General features: G+C 40.4%; 1 protein-coding gene across 1 annotated transcript in view; it reads right to left on the reverse strand.

Moving 5' to 3' along the window:
- Positions 1–16,103, reverse strand: part of LOC114886743 (DENN domain-containing protein 5A) — a 28,088-nt gene extending 11,985 nt beyond the window's left edge. The window contains exons 1-6 of the mRNA XM_029207664.1: positions 15,931–16,103; positions 14,463–14,556; positions 12,141–12,272; positions 7,527–7,679; positions 1,914–1,998; positions 272–356 (exon numbers count right to left, since the gene is read on the reverse strand). Coding sequence (XP_029063497.1) covers positions 272–356; positions 1,914–1,998; positions 7,527–7,679; positions 12,141–12,272; positions 14,463–14,556; positions 15,931–16,016 — 635 coding nt within the window. The 5' untranslated portion in view covers positions 16,017–16,103. The remainder of the gene's footprint in view (positions 1–271; positions 357–1,913; positions 1,999–7,526; positions 7,680–12,140; positions 12,273–14,462; positions 14,557–15,930) is intronic.
- Positions 16,104–16,417: the final 314 nt, after the last annotated feature.

The following is a 16,417-nucleotide window of genomic DNA, read 5'->3' on the forward strand; positions in this document are numbered from 1 at the left end:
AAGCCCGTGTGCCACAACTACTCAGCCTGCATGCCACAACTATGGAAGCCCATGCACCTAGAGCCCGTGCTCTGCAACAAGAGAAACTACCACAATGAGAAGCTCATGCACCGAAACGAAGAGTAGCCCCCGCTCGCCACAACTAGAGAAAGCCTGCGCACAGCAACGAAGACCCAACGTAGCCAAAAATAAATAAATAAATAAAGTGGACACCTAAGCAGCAACTGAAAACAGGATTTTAGTGGCTTATTACAAATGAGCCCAGACTGACCTCATATCCTGAATGAGGGAGATTCTCAGGGGAGGCATGACCGAGCTGGCATCAGACTTCCTCCGTTCTGAATCAAGAAATATTCCTAGAACAAAAAGTTGGTTAAGTCCAAAGAGATCTGTATACCCAAATAGCTGACTACCCTTCTTATCTCAAATCACAAATATCTACAGAAAAAAGCTGGGGTTACTTTGGTAACACTTTGATCAATCATTTCATGAATATTAAGTACCTACTAGGTATCAATTTTTATACTTTTATGCATATTATCTCACTTAATTCTCTAACAACTTATAAGATAGCCATGGACGGTATCACAGAGGAGGAAACTGAAATTCAGAGAGGTTAGCTGCTTTGCCCCGGTCACCAAGTGGCAAAGTTAGGACTGGAAGGAACACAGATCCTCTGGCTCCTAATCCAGTGTGTTCTCATCATAATCCATGGAAGCAGTGCTTCCACTAGGAGCTACTACGCATGTCCTGCTCTTGCCTCAAAATGGACTACAAAAGAGCCAAGGGAATACGAAAAGAACATGATCCAGAATGCTTAGGACCTCTAGATACAATACCTTTATATCCTCATGTTTGGCCCAACATTTAAAATTAGTATCTTCATCATTCAGCTGTTGATAATTTTTGGCTACAGTTTATCCCTTGGCAATAAATTCTACAGCTTTCCTGAGAAGACTCTGCTCTCATGCTCAGAAAGTGGACAAAAAACTCCTTATGAGGCTACTTTGGGAGCTTTTGTACCTAGTTTTTTGCCCACTGTTTTCCCCATGTTCAGTGCTAGCTGAGATCAACTAATTCAAGGCCAAAGACAACACTGAGTTAATGCCTACCTTTTTGCCCCCCACTTAAACTTATCTTTACCATTAGGACAAAAACATCTAAGAAAGTTAAACAAACTCCCTGGCAGAGAGAGGAGAATGAAGGATGGTATGAAGGGGAGATGCTGCCAAGAAGAAAAGGAAGGAGGGAGACTGTCCTGGAAGAGACACTGCAGGATGTTATAAAGAACAGTAGACCAGGAGACAGGAGGCCTGGCTCCTAATCTGGCCTCTTCTATCAATTCACTGTGTGATCTTGAGTAAATTAAATTCCTCTCTGGATCCCAGTTTCCTCCTCTTGTAAAAAAAGGGGGCTGGACTAGATGATTTCTGGGGTCCCTGCCAACTCTGATATTTTTATTAAATATAAACAGAAAGCAAATGGAAGGGATCATGCACACCAGGCCTTGACTTTGAGCAGTTCCAAGGCAGGACACTGACAAACAGGCTCTCTTAACTGATAGGATAGATCATCTCAATGTTCATCTCAGAGAAATAAAACAAAAGACTCTGAAAACACTCTAAACACAGGACATCAGTATCAATCCAAATTCATTTAAAACCCAAATTTATTCTAAGACTGGCCTCTTGCTGATATAAATCTTCTATCTCACTGATCAAGTGTATAGAAACACATAATAAAAGCAAACCCCATGGTTTTGGCATGCTCTGTGGTTCAGAGAGCCCTGTGGCTTAAACATTACAGAGTAAAGACTTCATTGACCTGGAACAGTCTGCTACAGATGGTCACTTCAGTGGGGGATGGGAAAGTGAGTGGAGGGAGTTTGGCCAATGGTGCAGAGACCATCTTACCTGAGGTACTGAGGTTTCCTGATGTGAGTTTTCTCTGCCGGTTTTCCTGATAATGTAACAGGTGGGACCACAAGGCTGATTTCCCCTGGAACCAATGCAAGGGAGAAATATCTATCAGTTTAGATTTCTAAGGGCAAGGCATCTAGTGAGCAAAGTCAGAGATAATTTGAACGTATAGATATGCGCTTTTGCTAAAAAGTATCTGTCCTATTTGTTATCTCAATGTACACTCAGATGCAATGTATACAAATATATATCCCCTTACTAAAATCCAGGAGAAATATAAAGAAGAATGGAAGGGAACAGAAAAAGAAATGATCCCCCACTAGGAATAGGAAGGACGTGGCCAAAAAAGAGCCTGGGAGTGGACCAGTGGATAAGAAAGAAAAAAGCAAATAACCTATCAATCTCTAAATGGTCTGTTGGTTGAAGGTCAGCTTGGGTAGTGCATGATGGCTTTTGCACAGAGGAATGGATACCAAGCCTACAACATTCTGTGACAGCTCCCGAATTTCCTAAAATATTTAAAGGCATTCCTGCCCTTAGTGCAGCCTAGGGAGGGTAAGTCATCACAAGGATGGGGATTTACTGTGGAAGGTACTTTGAAGAAGCCTGCAGGAAAGGAGGCCGGTACTTAACTGCAAATCTGAGATATACTATAGTCGACACAGCAGAACCTTGGCATTTGAAAATATAAAAGCTGCAGTTTAAACTGCTGGAGACACGAAGTGATTTGTCATTTTACCAAGGCACAAATCTGAACAGCATTCTCAAGCCTGACATAAGGAAGCAATTTTCCTACATAGTGAATAAGGCTAGCTGGTCACCCAGCAACTGCTTTGTCTCTTTCTAGTCATCCTTCAGTACACAGTGACCCTTGTTATGGGATTAAAAACTTTATTTCAGATTCATGGTAAATGTTCCTATATAGTTGATATAATATAAATGTAGTATAAGTTGTTTTAATAGTAGGATTTATTATGATCATTTTATAAGTCACTTAGTTTCTGTATTTCATAAAAGTAAGAGTAATAATAAGCACAGAAGCTACCATGTCTTGAATTTTTCTATGAACCAAGCACTATGTTATATGTTTAAAATACAATACTCTGTTTAATGCTTTCAACACTCCTAAAAGGTAGGTACCTCTATCCCCATTTTCTTTAGAAAAGAGCAAATTGAGGATCAGAAAGACTAAGTAACTTGTAAAAGATCACACAGCTAGGAAGTAGAGTGTTGGGCAAGCTTAAGTATATCTAATATTAGAACCATTGCTGTTAATAATGATGCTATACGGCTGCTTCTGGAAGAGAGCATTTAACTTCTGAAGTTATATTTTCTGAAGAAAATTTTATTCTCTGGAATGAATGTGAGGATTTAAGGTCTCAAGATTTTCCCCCTGAGAATATTGAGGATCCGTTTTATTCTTAACCTCCAACTTGATCTGTTTTGGGGGGAAAAAATCAAGCATTTGAATGGAAAAAAAACCCTCATCTATAGATCAGCAAGCTGTTGACATAAACTTGCTGTAAGTTTGGCTTTCCTACAAGATTTAACCAACTTAAAACCCAACAACCCCAATGGCAGTTTTTTAAAAATCACACAAGTTAAGACTAGACAAGACCATTTTTTTAAATTCACTGAATTGAGAAAACAGCTGTTCAACAACATCAATGAGACTACTCCTAAACTGTTACTAACTGGTATATTAATACAATGTATGTAGAAGACAATACGAGACCTTAAAATATTCATGCTCTTTGATTCAGTAATACAACTTCTAGAAACCCATTCATCCATCCATTTACTGAAACCATAGCATAGGCCCCTAAAAAGGCAGAGACAGCCTTTTTCATCACTGTATCCCCAAAATCTGGGCAGATGAGGAAAGCAGCCTCCCTTAACAGAACTGTCTGGAAGTAAAGTACAGCTGGTCACCAGAGAGTCCTCACATGCAATGATACCAAAGAGCCAAAGGCAAGAGCAACACCAGGCCACTGTGCCAGAAGGACGCCCGGGTGCTCAGTGATTGCACTGGTGAGGACGGAGATCCAGGGCAAGAGTGAGAGAGCAGCAGCTGGGCTGAAACCTAGTGACAGGGCACTGGGGGTTTTCTAGTTCAAGAGACATGGATTATTCTTTTCCTCTTTTGCAAAGGGGCTGATTGGGATTGCAAGATTCAATACAGTCCCACTACCCATTTGGGAACGTGGCCACACAATATATAGCACCAGATTCTCCAAGAATGTCACATGCATCAAAGATGAGAAACAACCCCTTTTCATTTACCAGTCCTCAAATGGCAGCAGCTACAAAAACAGTATGAAAAAAACAAACCTCACCTTTAATTGTCAGAAAATATACTAAAGGAGAAAGTCCATGTCCTCGGAAAATGTCACCGAAAGCCAAAGAGAATGGTGAGGATAACAGAGGTTTTTATGAGGACTTGGGGCAGGCAGCCCTGCAGGCAGCTAATAACAAAACCTAGGAGGCCAGCAGCAAAAACTGCGGTTTGGGTTCTCTCTACTTTCTAAGCAGATACTATGGGTAGTTGCTCAGTAACGTGCCCCAAAAATCAGAAAATGGGTAGTTGCTCAGTGACGTGGCCAAAAAATCAGAAAAATCAAATAACTCAAACAACCAATAATAAAGGATTGATTCAGAGGGGGGTGATAAGATCACCCCCTGAGAGTGAATTTGATCGCAATCGGGTACACGATGGAAGAGACCAGGGAGCCAGGTTATAATCCCTGGACTGCAACATAACTGAAGAATGTCTCAGCAGGAGAAAAGTAGTCTAAACACAGGCTAACAAAATGGAGGCCTAAGGAGAACATGCTGTACGAACCCCACAAAGACAGTCAGGGATTTCAATCCCCAACTGAACAATCCCTACCAGCAGGCACAGACCCTTACTTCCTTCTGTGACACTGTCAGTGGTTCACTTTTAGGGCTCCAAAAGCAGGACTAAGAACAAAATGTAACCTCAATTGAAAAGCCCCCACTATTTCTCTACTGGTTTCTCACCAGTAAGTAGCCTCTGTCTATCCAAACTGAGAGGGGGATCAAATGGGCTCCAAAAGAAATTCCTCAAGCTATGGGAATTCTTTAAGGATATAGCTGCAAAGCCTCAAGGTTTAAAACACCTATGATGATATGGTATTATCATTTTTTTAATGCCTCACTAACTCCCTGAAGACTTTTATGGAGAATATCAAGAAGTTTTGAGAGGCATATGTTTTACCAGAAAACCGAAAGAGCTCAACTATATTGCCAGGCTTGCTAAACTTCAAAGAAAATGATAAAATGATTATGTATATTCTACTCATTTATACAGAGAAAAGGAAAGAAACAGAAATCCTTCATGTAGAACCCAGCATAATAAGAGCTGTCATATGCTGCATACCCACCGCATGCCAGGTATTTTTTTTTACTACATCTAATTATCATAACAATCCTGAAAGTTAGGTTTTAGCTCACAGTGTTGCTACTATACTACAAGACTCTCAACATTTTAGGGATGTGATACACTATTATTAACATTTTTAAAAATCTATAATCACAGTGCTGTTTGTAATACTGAAAAATCAGAAATAACTCAACCAATAATAAAGGATTGATTCAAGTACTGCACGTCTATACAATGGAAACAATTAAAACTGAGATTTTAGAGGAATAACCACAAACATTTACAGAGAAACTCCCAGATACCAGGCTGTGAGCTTAGTGCTTTACACAAATTATCTTATCAAATCCTCACAAGAATCCTACAGAGGTGGTTCTTTTAAAATTCCATCATACACATGAGGAAACAGAAGCTTAGAGAAGCTAGGTACCATGCTCAGTTTCGTAAACTTAAAGCAGGAATTAAGCCCAGGACTATCTGATTTATAGTCTCAGCTCTTAAACACTTACTATACTATCACCTAATTAGTTAAGGACATAGAAAAGATATTCTGAGGCAAGAAAAAACAAGTTCCAAAACATTATGTACAGTATGATCCCATTTGGATTTTTTTTAAAAACAGCTTTATTGAGACATACTTCACATTACCATAAAATTCATACTTATAAAGTGTACAAAGTTCTGTACCAAAAAAAAAAAAATTCTGTTTCAGTATAGTCACAGAGTTGTGCAACCATCACCACTACCTAATTTTAGGTGATTTTTACCACCCCAAAAAACCCATTAGCAGTCACTCCTTATCCCTCCCTAGCCTGTGGCAACCCCTAATCTACTTTCTATCTATGGATTTGCCTGTTCTGGACATTTTATAGAAATGAGATCATATACTATGTGGTCTTCTGTGACTGACTTCTTCCTCTTAGTACGTTTTCAAATTTCATCTATATTCTACCATGTATCCACACTTCATTCCTTTTATTGCTGAAAAATATTCCACTGTATGAATACACCACATTCAGTTTATCCATTCACCAGCTTATGGACATTTGGGTTGTCCCAACTTTTGGTTATTAGGAATAATGCTGCTAGGAATATGAACATTTTCATACACATATTTACATAGACATGTTTCCCTTTCTCTTGAGTACATAGCTAGAAGTGGACTTGCTGGGTCATATGATAACTCTAACATTTCAAGGAATTGCCAGATTGTTCTCCAAAGAGGCTGCACCACTTTACATTCCCATCAGCAATATCTGAAGGTTCCAATTTCTCTGCATCCTTACTAACTCTTGTTATTGTCTGTCTCCTTTATTTTAGCTATCCTAGTAGATGTGAAAAGGTATCTCATTGCAGTTCTGTTGGATTTTTAAATATACAGCTGTACATGGGCATACGTGTACAGAAAAATGTTTTGAAGGACAGATGAGGTAGATTGTCTCTATGCCCATGAGAATGAAAACTCCAGGAGGGCAGAGATCTTGGTCTGCTTTGTTCACTGAGGTATCTCAAGTACCTACAACAGTGCCTGGCACACTGCAGGCCCTAAATAAATATTTGCTGGATACTTACATATATTTCCTAATTTTTCCATAATAAAGCTGCTTTTGAAAACTTTTCAAGTTCTTTTCAAATTTAAAAATGCATGAAAGTGTAAGCTGTCTATCTTGCCTAGTTATTCAAAGTACAGTATTTTGAAATAAGGAGATTCTCTTGGTATTAAGCAGTAAAAATCAAACTTACTCAACTTTTTTGGTATTCTCTCAGATCTTTAGAAGGTTAAGCTATCTGCTTATAAAAGAAATGTTAATGACAGACCTTTTCCCACTGGGAATGTACAAATAGTGAAGGACCCTTAAAATACATTTGGTACTTCCTGAGCTCCAAGTTCTCTTTCTTTTGTGTTCTATCTCCAGACTAGGACCAGCTACCAAACAGGATCTATCAGTTTGGCCTTCAGCTCTGTTTGCAGGAAAAAAGATGCCACTTTTAAAATGTCTGACAAATACACAGATTTATAAAGCTTATTTTTAAAGAAGATAGCTTGGGTCACATTTATTTACTTATTTGTTGAACTATTTCAAGTCTCACTCCAAAAGCACCATGCACCATTCTTCAAAGCCAGTCAGCTGGAAAAGTGTGGGAAAGCTAGTAAGCAAAAACAGGAAGACAGTCTGCTCAACAGGGAGAGGCCAGACATTCATTACCTGTTTCACTTGTAGCCCATGACTCCAAATCCTTTCCAGGAGGTCACAAAGGCTGGCAATCAAGGTGTTCTCTTCCACCCCCGTGATGTTCACCTCCCCATGCCCTAGCTCCACAGCCTCTCGGCCCATCTTCTCCACCAGCATCCTCTTGGTCTATAAGAAATCAGTCGGTAAGATTAGACACCCACAGTTAGCCAGATCACATTCAACTAGAGAGGGTTGTGGCCAACTGCCCAGCATATCTGCTGGGCTGGGAGTAAGACCCACAGATAAAAAGTGTATTTATTCTCCACCACTGAGGTCAGGTTATAGTAGAGGGCCTTCTTCAAAGAAGATAAAAACACAGAAATCACTATTTGACCCTGGGCAAGTGATTTCATCACTCTAGATCCAGTTTTTACATTTATGAGATGAAAAGAGTTGAATAAAACCCTTTGGTCATGCTCATCTCTGATATTCTCTGATTCTGACTGCTTAACTGACCCTATTAAACAAACCTTTCAGCATTTAATCCTAGAAATGTATCTAAAGTATCCATCAAGGGGATGAAAAGTTGAGGAGGAATAATTTACTTTTATGTAAAATTTTTCACGTGCTCATTGTAAAACAAAAACAAAAAACCACACTGAATAATGATAATTGCAGCTTTGTGCCAGGCACTGTACTAAGTATTACATTATCTCATTTAAGCCTAATAACTCTATGAGATGTATTATTATTTTTCACAATTTACTGATAAGGAAATTGAGGTCAGAGAACTTAAGTAACTTGCCCAAATTCACACAGCAAAGAAGCAGCAAATCTGGTCTTCGAACCTAAAGCTGCCTGAATATTGAATCCAAGTTCTTAAGGAAGATTTAATCATGTTATAAATTTGTGACATATAAAAATCTAGGGGCTTCCCTGGTGGCGCAGTGGTTAAGAATCCGCCTGCCAGTGCAGGGGACACGGATTCCAGCCCCAGTCTGAGAAGATCCCACATGTCACGGAGAAAATAAGCCTGTGCGCCACAACTACTGAGCCTGCGCTCAAGAGCCCACAAGCCACAACTACTGAGCCCACGTGACACAACTACCGAAGCCCGTGTGCCTAGAGCCCGTGCTCCGCAACAAGAGAAGCCACCACAATGAGAAGCCTGCGCACCGCAACGATGAGCAGCTCCCACTCGCCGCAACTAGAGAAAGCCCGCGCGCAGCAACAAAGACCCAACACAGCCAAAAATAAAAATCAATAAAATAAATTTATAAAAAAAAAAAAGAATCTAAAGAGCAAGGAAAAATATCACCCCATACCCGACCCTGCAGAAGCAACAACTCTTAACACTTCGGCATATTTCTTTCCAGTGTTAGTATTTTTAATTTTTTATTGTGAAATATATCTCATATACAGATACATATATGTATGTGAGTGTATACTATTAGACTATCATAACCATCAATGAGATTAAGAAAAAAAATATTGCCCATCTATACCTTTGAAGAATCCCATGTGCCTTCTCCAATCACCTTTCCCACTCTAAAAGTGATCACTGTTCTGACTTACACAGTAAAACTACAGAAATGCAAGGAAATGATTAACACCTATATTTGTATCCCTAAACAATGTAGTTTAGTTTTGCCAGTATGGTTTTTTTGTTGTTATTTTCTTTTTAAAATTTATTTATTTTATTTATTTATTTTTGGCTGCATTGGGTCTTTGTTGCTGTGTGCAGGCTTCCTCTGGTTGTGGCGAGCGGGGGCCACTCTTCATTGCAGTGTGCAGGCTTCTCATTGCACTGGCTTTTCTTGTTGCAGAGCGCAGGCTCTAGGCTCTCGGGCTTCAGCAGTTGTGGCACACGGGCTCAGCAGTTGTGGCTCATGGGCTCTAGAGCGCAGGCTCAGTAATTGTGGCGCATGGGCTTAGTTGCTCCACGGCATGTGGGATCTCCCCAGACAGGGGCTCGAATCCGTGTCCCCTGCATTGGCAGGCAGATTCCTAACCACTGCGCCACCAGGGAAGCCCCTTTTGTTATTTTCTTTTTCACTTAACTTTATGTTTGTGAAATTCATACACACTGATCAATATATCTGTTGTCTATTTCCACACTGTATAGCATTCCACTGTATAAATATACTGCAATTTATTATTTATTCTCCTACTGACTGGCATTTGGGTTGTTTCCGGTTTGGGACTATTACAAAGAATTCTGCTTTAAACGTCTCGTACATATCTCCTGGGTCATGCTGCAAAGGTTTCTCTAGGGAATATACCTAGGAGAAGAATACTGGATAATAAATGCTATGCTGTTTTGCAAAGCAATCATAACAATTTACATTTCCAACAGTATCAGAGTTCCCTGTTGCTCCACATGCTAGCCAACAGTTGACAGCGTTAGGCTATTCTTCAATTCTAACATGTACACTTTTCCACGTATCAACAAATCTGAAATTAGGATATATTTCACCATCATTGTTGACCAGGCAGTAGACATAAGAAAGTTGTCACTGCCAGAGCATGCATCTCAAAACTTGAAAATGAATGCAAGGGGCATGGAAAACAAATCCCAGAGACAAGAGACAAGCCCTCTTTCAAAAAAGGCAGCATCACCAATGTTCTTGATGGGAGAAAAGACATTATTGGGAAAAATCATGGATATCAACGACTTAGAATGAACTGATGAAGTTTTTAAGATGCCTGAATTCAAAATATCAGTACTGGTATATCAACCTAACTTGTAACAGTAATAATTTTTTCTTCAAGAGAAAGTATATTTGATTTCATCCCATAAATGAGCATCACTTAGAAACTGAAATGCAGGAAAATCTTTTTTTTCCATTGATGAATAAACAGGATGTAGTAGGGGCCAAGTTAGTTCAACTGTCCTAAAAAGCACAGTATACTGACTTGGTTGAAAGGCTGTATTTTTATTAGAAATTTAAGTTCTGAACTAAAATATTAAAAGTTAAGAATGACTATCTTGGGACTTCCCTGGCGGCACAGTGGTTAAGAATCCCTCTGCCAATGCAGGGGACATGGGTTTGATCCCTGGTCCCAGAAGATCCCACATGCCGCAGAGCAACTAAGCCTGTGCGCCACAACTACTGAGCCTGCGCTCTAAAGCCCGCAAGCCACAACTACTGAGCCCACGCGCCACAACTACTGAAGCCTGCGCACCTAGAGCCTGTGCTCTGCAACAAGAGAAGCCACCACAATGAGAAGCCCGTACACCACAACAAAGAGTAGCCCCCACTCACTGCAACCAGAGAAAGCCCGTTGCAGCAACGAAGACCCAAGGCAACCAAAAATAAAAATAATAATTTTAAAAATAAAAGAAAGCAGATCTCTACAAATCTGTTATTAAAAAAAAAAAAAGAATGACTATCTTTTGATCCAGCAATCCCACTTCTGAGTATATATCCAAAAGAACTGAAATTAGGATCTCAAAGAAATATCTGCTTCCCCATGTTCACTGCAGCATTATTCATGAAAGCCTAGATACAGAAACTACCCAAGTATCTACCAACAGATGAATGGCTAAACAATATGTGGTATATACATACATATGATGGAGTATTATTCAGCCTTTAAAAAGCCTTAAAAAAGAAGGAAATCCTGCCATTTGCAGCAACGTGGATGAACCTGGACGACATTATGCTAAGTGAAATAAGCCAAACAGGACAAATACTACATGATTCCACTTATATAAGGTATCTGAAATAGTCAAACAAATTCATAGAAGCATAGAATAGAATGGTGGTTGCTAGGGGCTGTGGGGAGGGAAAAACAGAATTGTTGCTCAAGAGGTATGAAGTTTCGGTATTCATAGGTAAGAAGAATAAGCTCTGGAGATCTGCTGTACAACACAGCACCTATAATAATACAATATTGTGCAATTTAAAATATGTTAAGAGGACAGATCTCATGTTGTGCTCTTACCCCCAAAACAAACAAAAAACGCAAAAGAATATAAGGAAATTTTTGGAAGTGACAGATATGTCTACCTTGACTGGTGGTAACAGTATCACCAGTGTATGCATATGTCCAAACTCATCAAGATGTATACATTATATGTGTGCAATTTTTTGTATATCAATTATACCTTTATAAAGCTTTAAAAAATTACTCTTCTTGTAGAATGGAAAAAAAACATGCCAACAGCACGCTTAAACTGAATAATACACCTTGATCTGGCACACAGTAGGCACTCAGCGAATTCTTGTTTCTAGACACGAGATCGGTGCTATCAGATTAAATTAGAGAGGCAAAAACATTTGCATACGTGTAAGACTAATCTGTTGAAGACAATACAACTACATTACTTACTTAAGATACTACTTACTTAAAATTAATGATTTTAAGTAACATAAGATGTCTAAAATTAAAAACTACATCTGTCTCTCAGCTTTAAAGAATACATATTAAGTTTTTATCAAGCAAAGTGTGCTTGCTCTCAATTAATGGTATATTTTCTTTAAAACAAATACACCTAATTCCAAGTTAAAAGGATCTTAACATTAGTACTATCCCATTATATTAACAATGTTTTCAAAATCAAGAAAAGAGTGGTCAGAGCTAAGCCTTAGTCTCATCTTGGCTGCCAAGGAAAATACACATTCAGAAGTGTCCACAGCTCACCTTGTTGCGGCATTCCTTCAGCAGACCCTCCACAAACTTCCAGTTGGTTTGGGCAATCACTGACGGGGAAAGGTTGGACAGTTTGGGCTGGCGGATGGTGCTGCCCATATTCCTGGCTTCCTGGATGTACTTCTAAAGCAAAAGGAAAAATCAAAGACTCTTAGTGCCCATGCACACAGACCACAGGCAACCAGTACTGATGGGGCCTGAAGAGGGCACTATCACCCCGCACTTTCTTACTGCCTCTTTCCTAGGCTCAGGGCAAATGCAGTGCTTGTATCGTAGGGAAAACTGAGAAAATATGATGAATTAATTCTGTTTTTTCTAATGTAAAGCCCTCTTGGCTTTAATGATACAAGAGGTAAAAAACATATGGCTGCAACATGTATGAGTGTGCCAACTCCTATGAGTAGGCAAACCAACTCAAATCGAGTACTATTGAGGAAAATCATTTTCCCCACCAAGTTTGGAGGAATTTAATTCCTCTGCTCATATCAAAGATATCCATCCTTGCTAAATTAGGGCCTGAAGAACATGTGTGTACACTCAAAACAACAACTGCATTTTCTGATTTTCTACAGTTTGCTGGTGATTCCCCATATGCTGTCTGTTTTAACATATAACCAAATCAATGCAGTAAACTGCACACTGACATCCTCTCAGTATCCCAGGTTCACAACCAACATTTTTACTCCCAACTTCTTTCTCTCCCCATATTTATTCCAGTAGTACAATTTTGTCCATTCTATCTTCTGGCCCCTCAATCTGCCCCTACTACCAGCCCCTAAGATTAGGCTTCAATTACTATCACCTGCACTACTGCTACCTGCTCCTAACTTGCTAGCTACCTCCAGTTCCTCTTGCCTCCCAAATATACTGCCCACAGCCTCCTTCACACAACCACCACCAAACTTTGGATCCTGCCATCTCCTTTATTTGCAATACTCATTTTTGTCCCTAACAATCCTATCATCCTCAAGACTTAAACAGATGCTGGTTCCTCCAAACAGTCTTGTTTGAGATTACCCCAGACAGAAATGACCTCTGCTTTCTCTAATCAGTGATCAAACACTGGCGTGCCTCTCATATGGCCCTTTCATATGGCCTTTGCTCCCTTAATAAACTGGTATTCCCTGAGGACAAGGCTACCTCCTAATCTTTATATTTCAAAGTGTTTACTATAGTGATTTTGACCAAGAAAACGTACTCAATAAACACTGCTGAAAGAAATAATATGGAGGTGAGGTGGAAGACCCAGCGGAGACTTTTAAAGTAACACCTATACCCAACACCCATTAGGCCACCCTCACAAAAACGCCAAGTACAATTGTACCCTATAAACCAGCAGTTAAAAATTTATAACCATATTTTGCAGTATTAATTTATTCCTTTAAAAAACAGCAAACGCAAAATATTTTCCCATTCATTGAGATGCCAGACACATATGAAAACAACATGCTTTACTGGATTTCATCATATAAAATGCAAACTGCAGGGTCTTTTCTCAAAGAGAAGTTTCTGAAATAGGTTTCTGAAGGTGAAGCTCCATTTTCACAAGTTCTCTGCAACTCAGTAAGGCAGGGTCTCCAACCTGAAGTTTATAATAGAAACTTTACTGGGAACCAGTTACAGCGGAGCTGAGAAACTCAGCTTACAAGCAATAAGGACTCAGGTCATTCAAGAATCCTCAATCCGCATGCACCTGATAATAATATTCTTTTGCTCCTCTGAGAAAAAAAAGTCAAGATTACCTGTTTTAAATTAAGATAAAGAAAAAAATAGGAAAAAAGGCTCCTCCTCCCCAGGTTCAGAGAGTCACAGCATTAACCCAAGTTCAGCTTTTCCTCTTTCTCACTCTAACAAAATTAACTTCTTTACCACCATACCACACACACACACACAAAAGCCTCAAAAATTTTAAAGGGATTTTTCCCAAGTTTTAGAATCTTATCTTCTGAGGTTCCTGTCAGCCCTCCCACTCTCCCAACCCCTGGGAGGAAGTGAGTATCATGCATGAGTGACTACTGAAAGGACAGTGAAAGGCTCTCTTCCAAGCACTGGTTATCATTCCTGAACAGAGGTACAAATCTGGTTCAGGGAGAGGACGCACATGGCTAGTGGCCCTGCTGCCCCTTGTGAAACACTGTACATCCTGGATTTGTCACAACCGTAGCCCATATCAGGGATCAGGAACTAACTTATTATTAACCCTTCTTTATGAGGAGGATATTTGAATCAGACCAGAGGCCAAGGAAATGAGAAGGAGAAGGAGGGTGTAGCATGATAACAGGGTCATTCCTTGTCATTCTCAAGGTGTCTTACCTCTCTCTGGTCATTGTCTAAACGCAGGTGTTCTGTGTGCTGCTTCTGCCGGTCTTTACGCCTCCACTGGGCAGGGGCATTCCTTTTTGTCCACCTGATAGAATCAAAGCAGACAATTAAGAATATTCCGCTAAGAGGGACTTCCCTGGTGGCGCAGTGGTTAAGAATCCGCCTGCCAATGCAGAGGACACGGGTTCGAGCCCAGGGCCGGGAAGATCCCACATGCCGCAGAACAACTAAGCCTGTGCACCACAACTACTGAGCTTGCACTCTACAGCCCGCAAGCCACAACTACTGAGCCCGCATGCCACAACTACTGAAGCCCGCACGCCTAGAGCCCGTGCTCAACAAAAGAAGCCACCACGATGAGAAGCCTGCGCACCACAACGAAGAGTAGCTCCCACTCGCCACAACTAGAGAAAGCCCGTGCACAGCAACGAAGACCCAACGCAACCAAAAATAAATGAAGAAAGGAAGGAATGAAGGGAGGGAGGGAGAGAGGGAGGAAAGAAGGAAAGAAGGAAAGGAAGAAAGAAAGAATATTCTGCTAAGAAAGTAAGGTCAACTGACGGGAGAAAACTTAAACATCTAGGGACCAATGGTGGCCATGGGAAACCACCAAGAAATCACCAGAGATAGCTCAGAAACCTTGAGATGGGTAGCTTAAAGATCACTTACTGGGCAAGAAAGAGATAACTCCCCAGAGACAGAGACATATCTTTTTTTTAAAATAAATTTATTTACTTTTGGCTGTGCTGGGTCTTCGTTGCTGTGCGTGGGCTTTCTCTAGTTGCATTGCTGTGCGTGGGCTTCTCACTGCGGTGGCTTCTCCTGTTGTGGAGCACCGGCTCTAGGCGAGCGGGCTCAGCGGCCATGGCTCACGGGCCTAGTTGCTCCGTGGCACGTGGGATCTTCCCAGACCAGGGCTCAAACCCGTGTCCCCTGCATTGGCATGCAGATTCTTAACCACTGTGCCACCAGGGAAGTCCCAAGAGACATATCTCCCTTGAAACACCTACAAAAACTTCACTTGCAGATCCAAAACTATACTCATTCAACTCTGCCTGGGCATTGATACACTCATCTCCAAAAGTAACGAAGAGCAATCCTGCTAAGCTATCTACTTTCAGTTCAGTTATTTCAACCACCACTTACTAACGATACAGTGCTAACTAGGTGTTGTATGGATTCAATAATGAGATGATTTCAACCCATCTGCAGTCCGGCCTTTTACAGGCCCTGACACATGGAGCTATCCCAATTTGCACAGTAGAGACAGGAGCTGATGATATTCTGTCACCTGTTTCCTTGTTAAAACAAGTGAACAACCTGGATAGTGTGTGTTTTCTCCATATTTGCTTTACAAATGTCAAGGTCTTCTGGAGATAACAGTCTAGGTCCAGATACCGTATAACCCTCACCACTGTGGCTAGGGAGCTGAATCAGGGAATCCCTGGGGTTGACTCACTTGTTGCTGGCTGGCCCGGTGGAAAGCACATCAGACTGCAGCTTAGGGAAGAAGCCTGGTTCATACTTCCCTTGTCCAATCTTCATGTCAAGTAAATGGGGGTGAACCGCAGTATGATCGATTTTTGCCAGTCGCAGCTCAATTGCTTTCTCTGGATGAGAGTGAAAAAGTCCAATATTTTAAAAAACATACCATATTCTGGGCCATAAAACAAGTCTCAATAAATTTAAAATAACTTGAATCATACAAAGTATGTCTTGTGACCAACAATAATCAATAATACCTTAAAACTAAAAAACACACTTCTAAATAACCAAGGGGTCAAAAAGGAAATCAGCATGGTTGAGGCTAAAATGGAATTGATTGCCTTTTATTGGATGTAGATTGTGCTCTCTATTGTTAAGAGTACTTGAAACAATTCAGGTTGGTTTTCTTGAAGCAATTTTTATTTATGATTCAGAGAACTCATGTGGATGGAAACCTCTCT

Source organism: Monodon monoceros, unplaced genomic scaffold, assembly GCF_005190385.1.
Source record: "Monodon monoceros isolate NGI ecotype Baffin Bay Population unplaced genomic scaffold, NGI_Narwhal_1 Super_Scaffold_7, whole genome shotgun sequence".
NCBI classification, from domain to species: Eukaryota; Metazoa; Chordata; class Mammalia; order Artiodactyla; family Monodontidae; genus Monodon; species Monodon monoceros.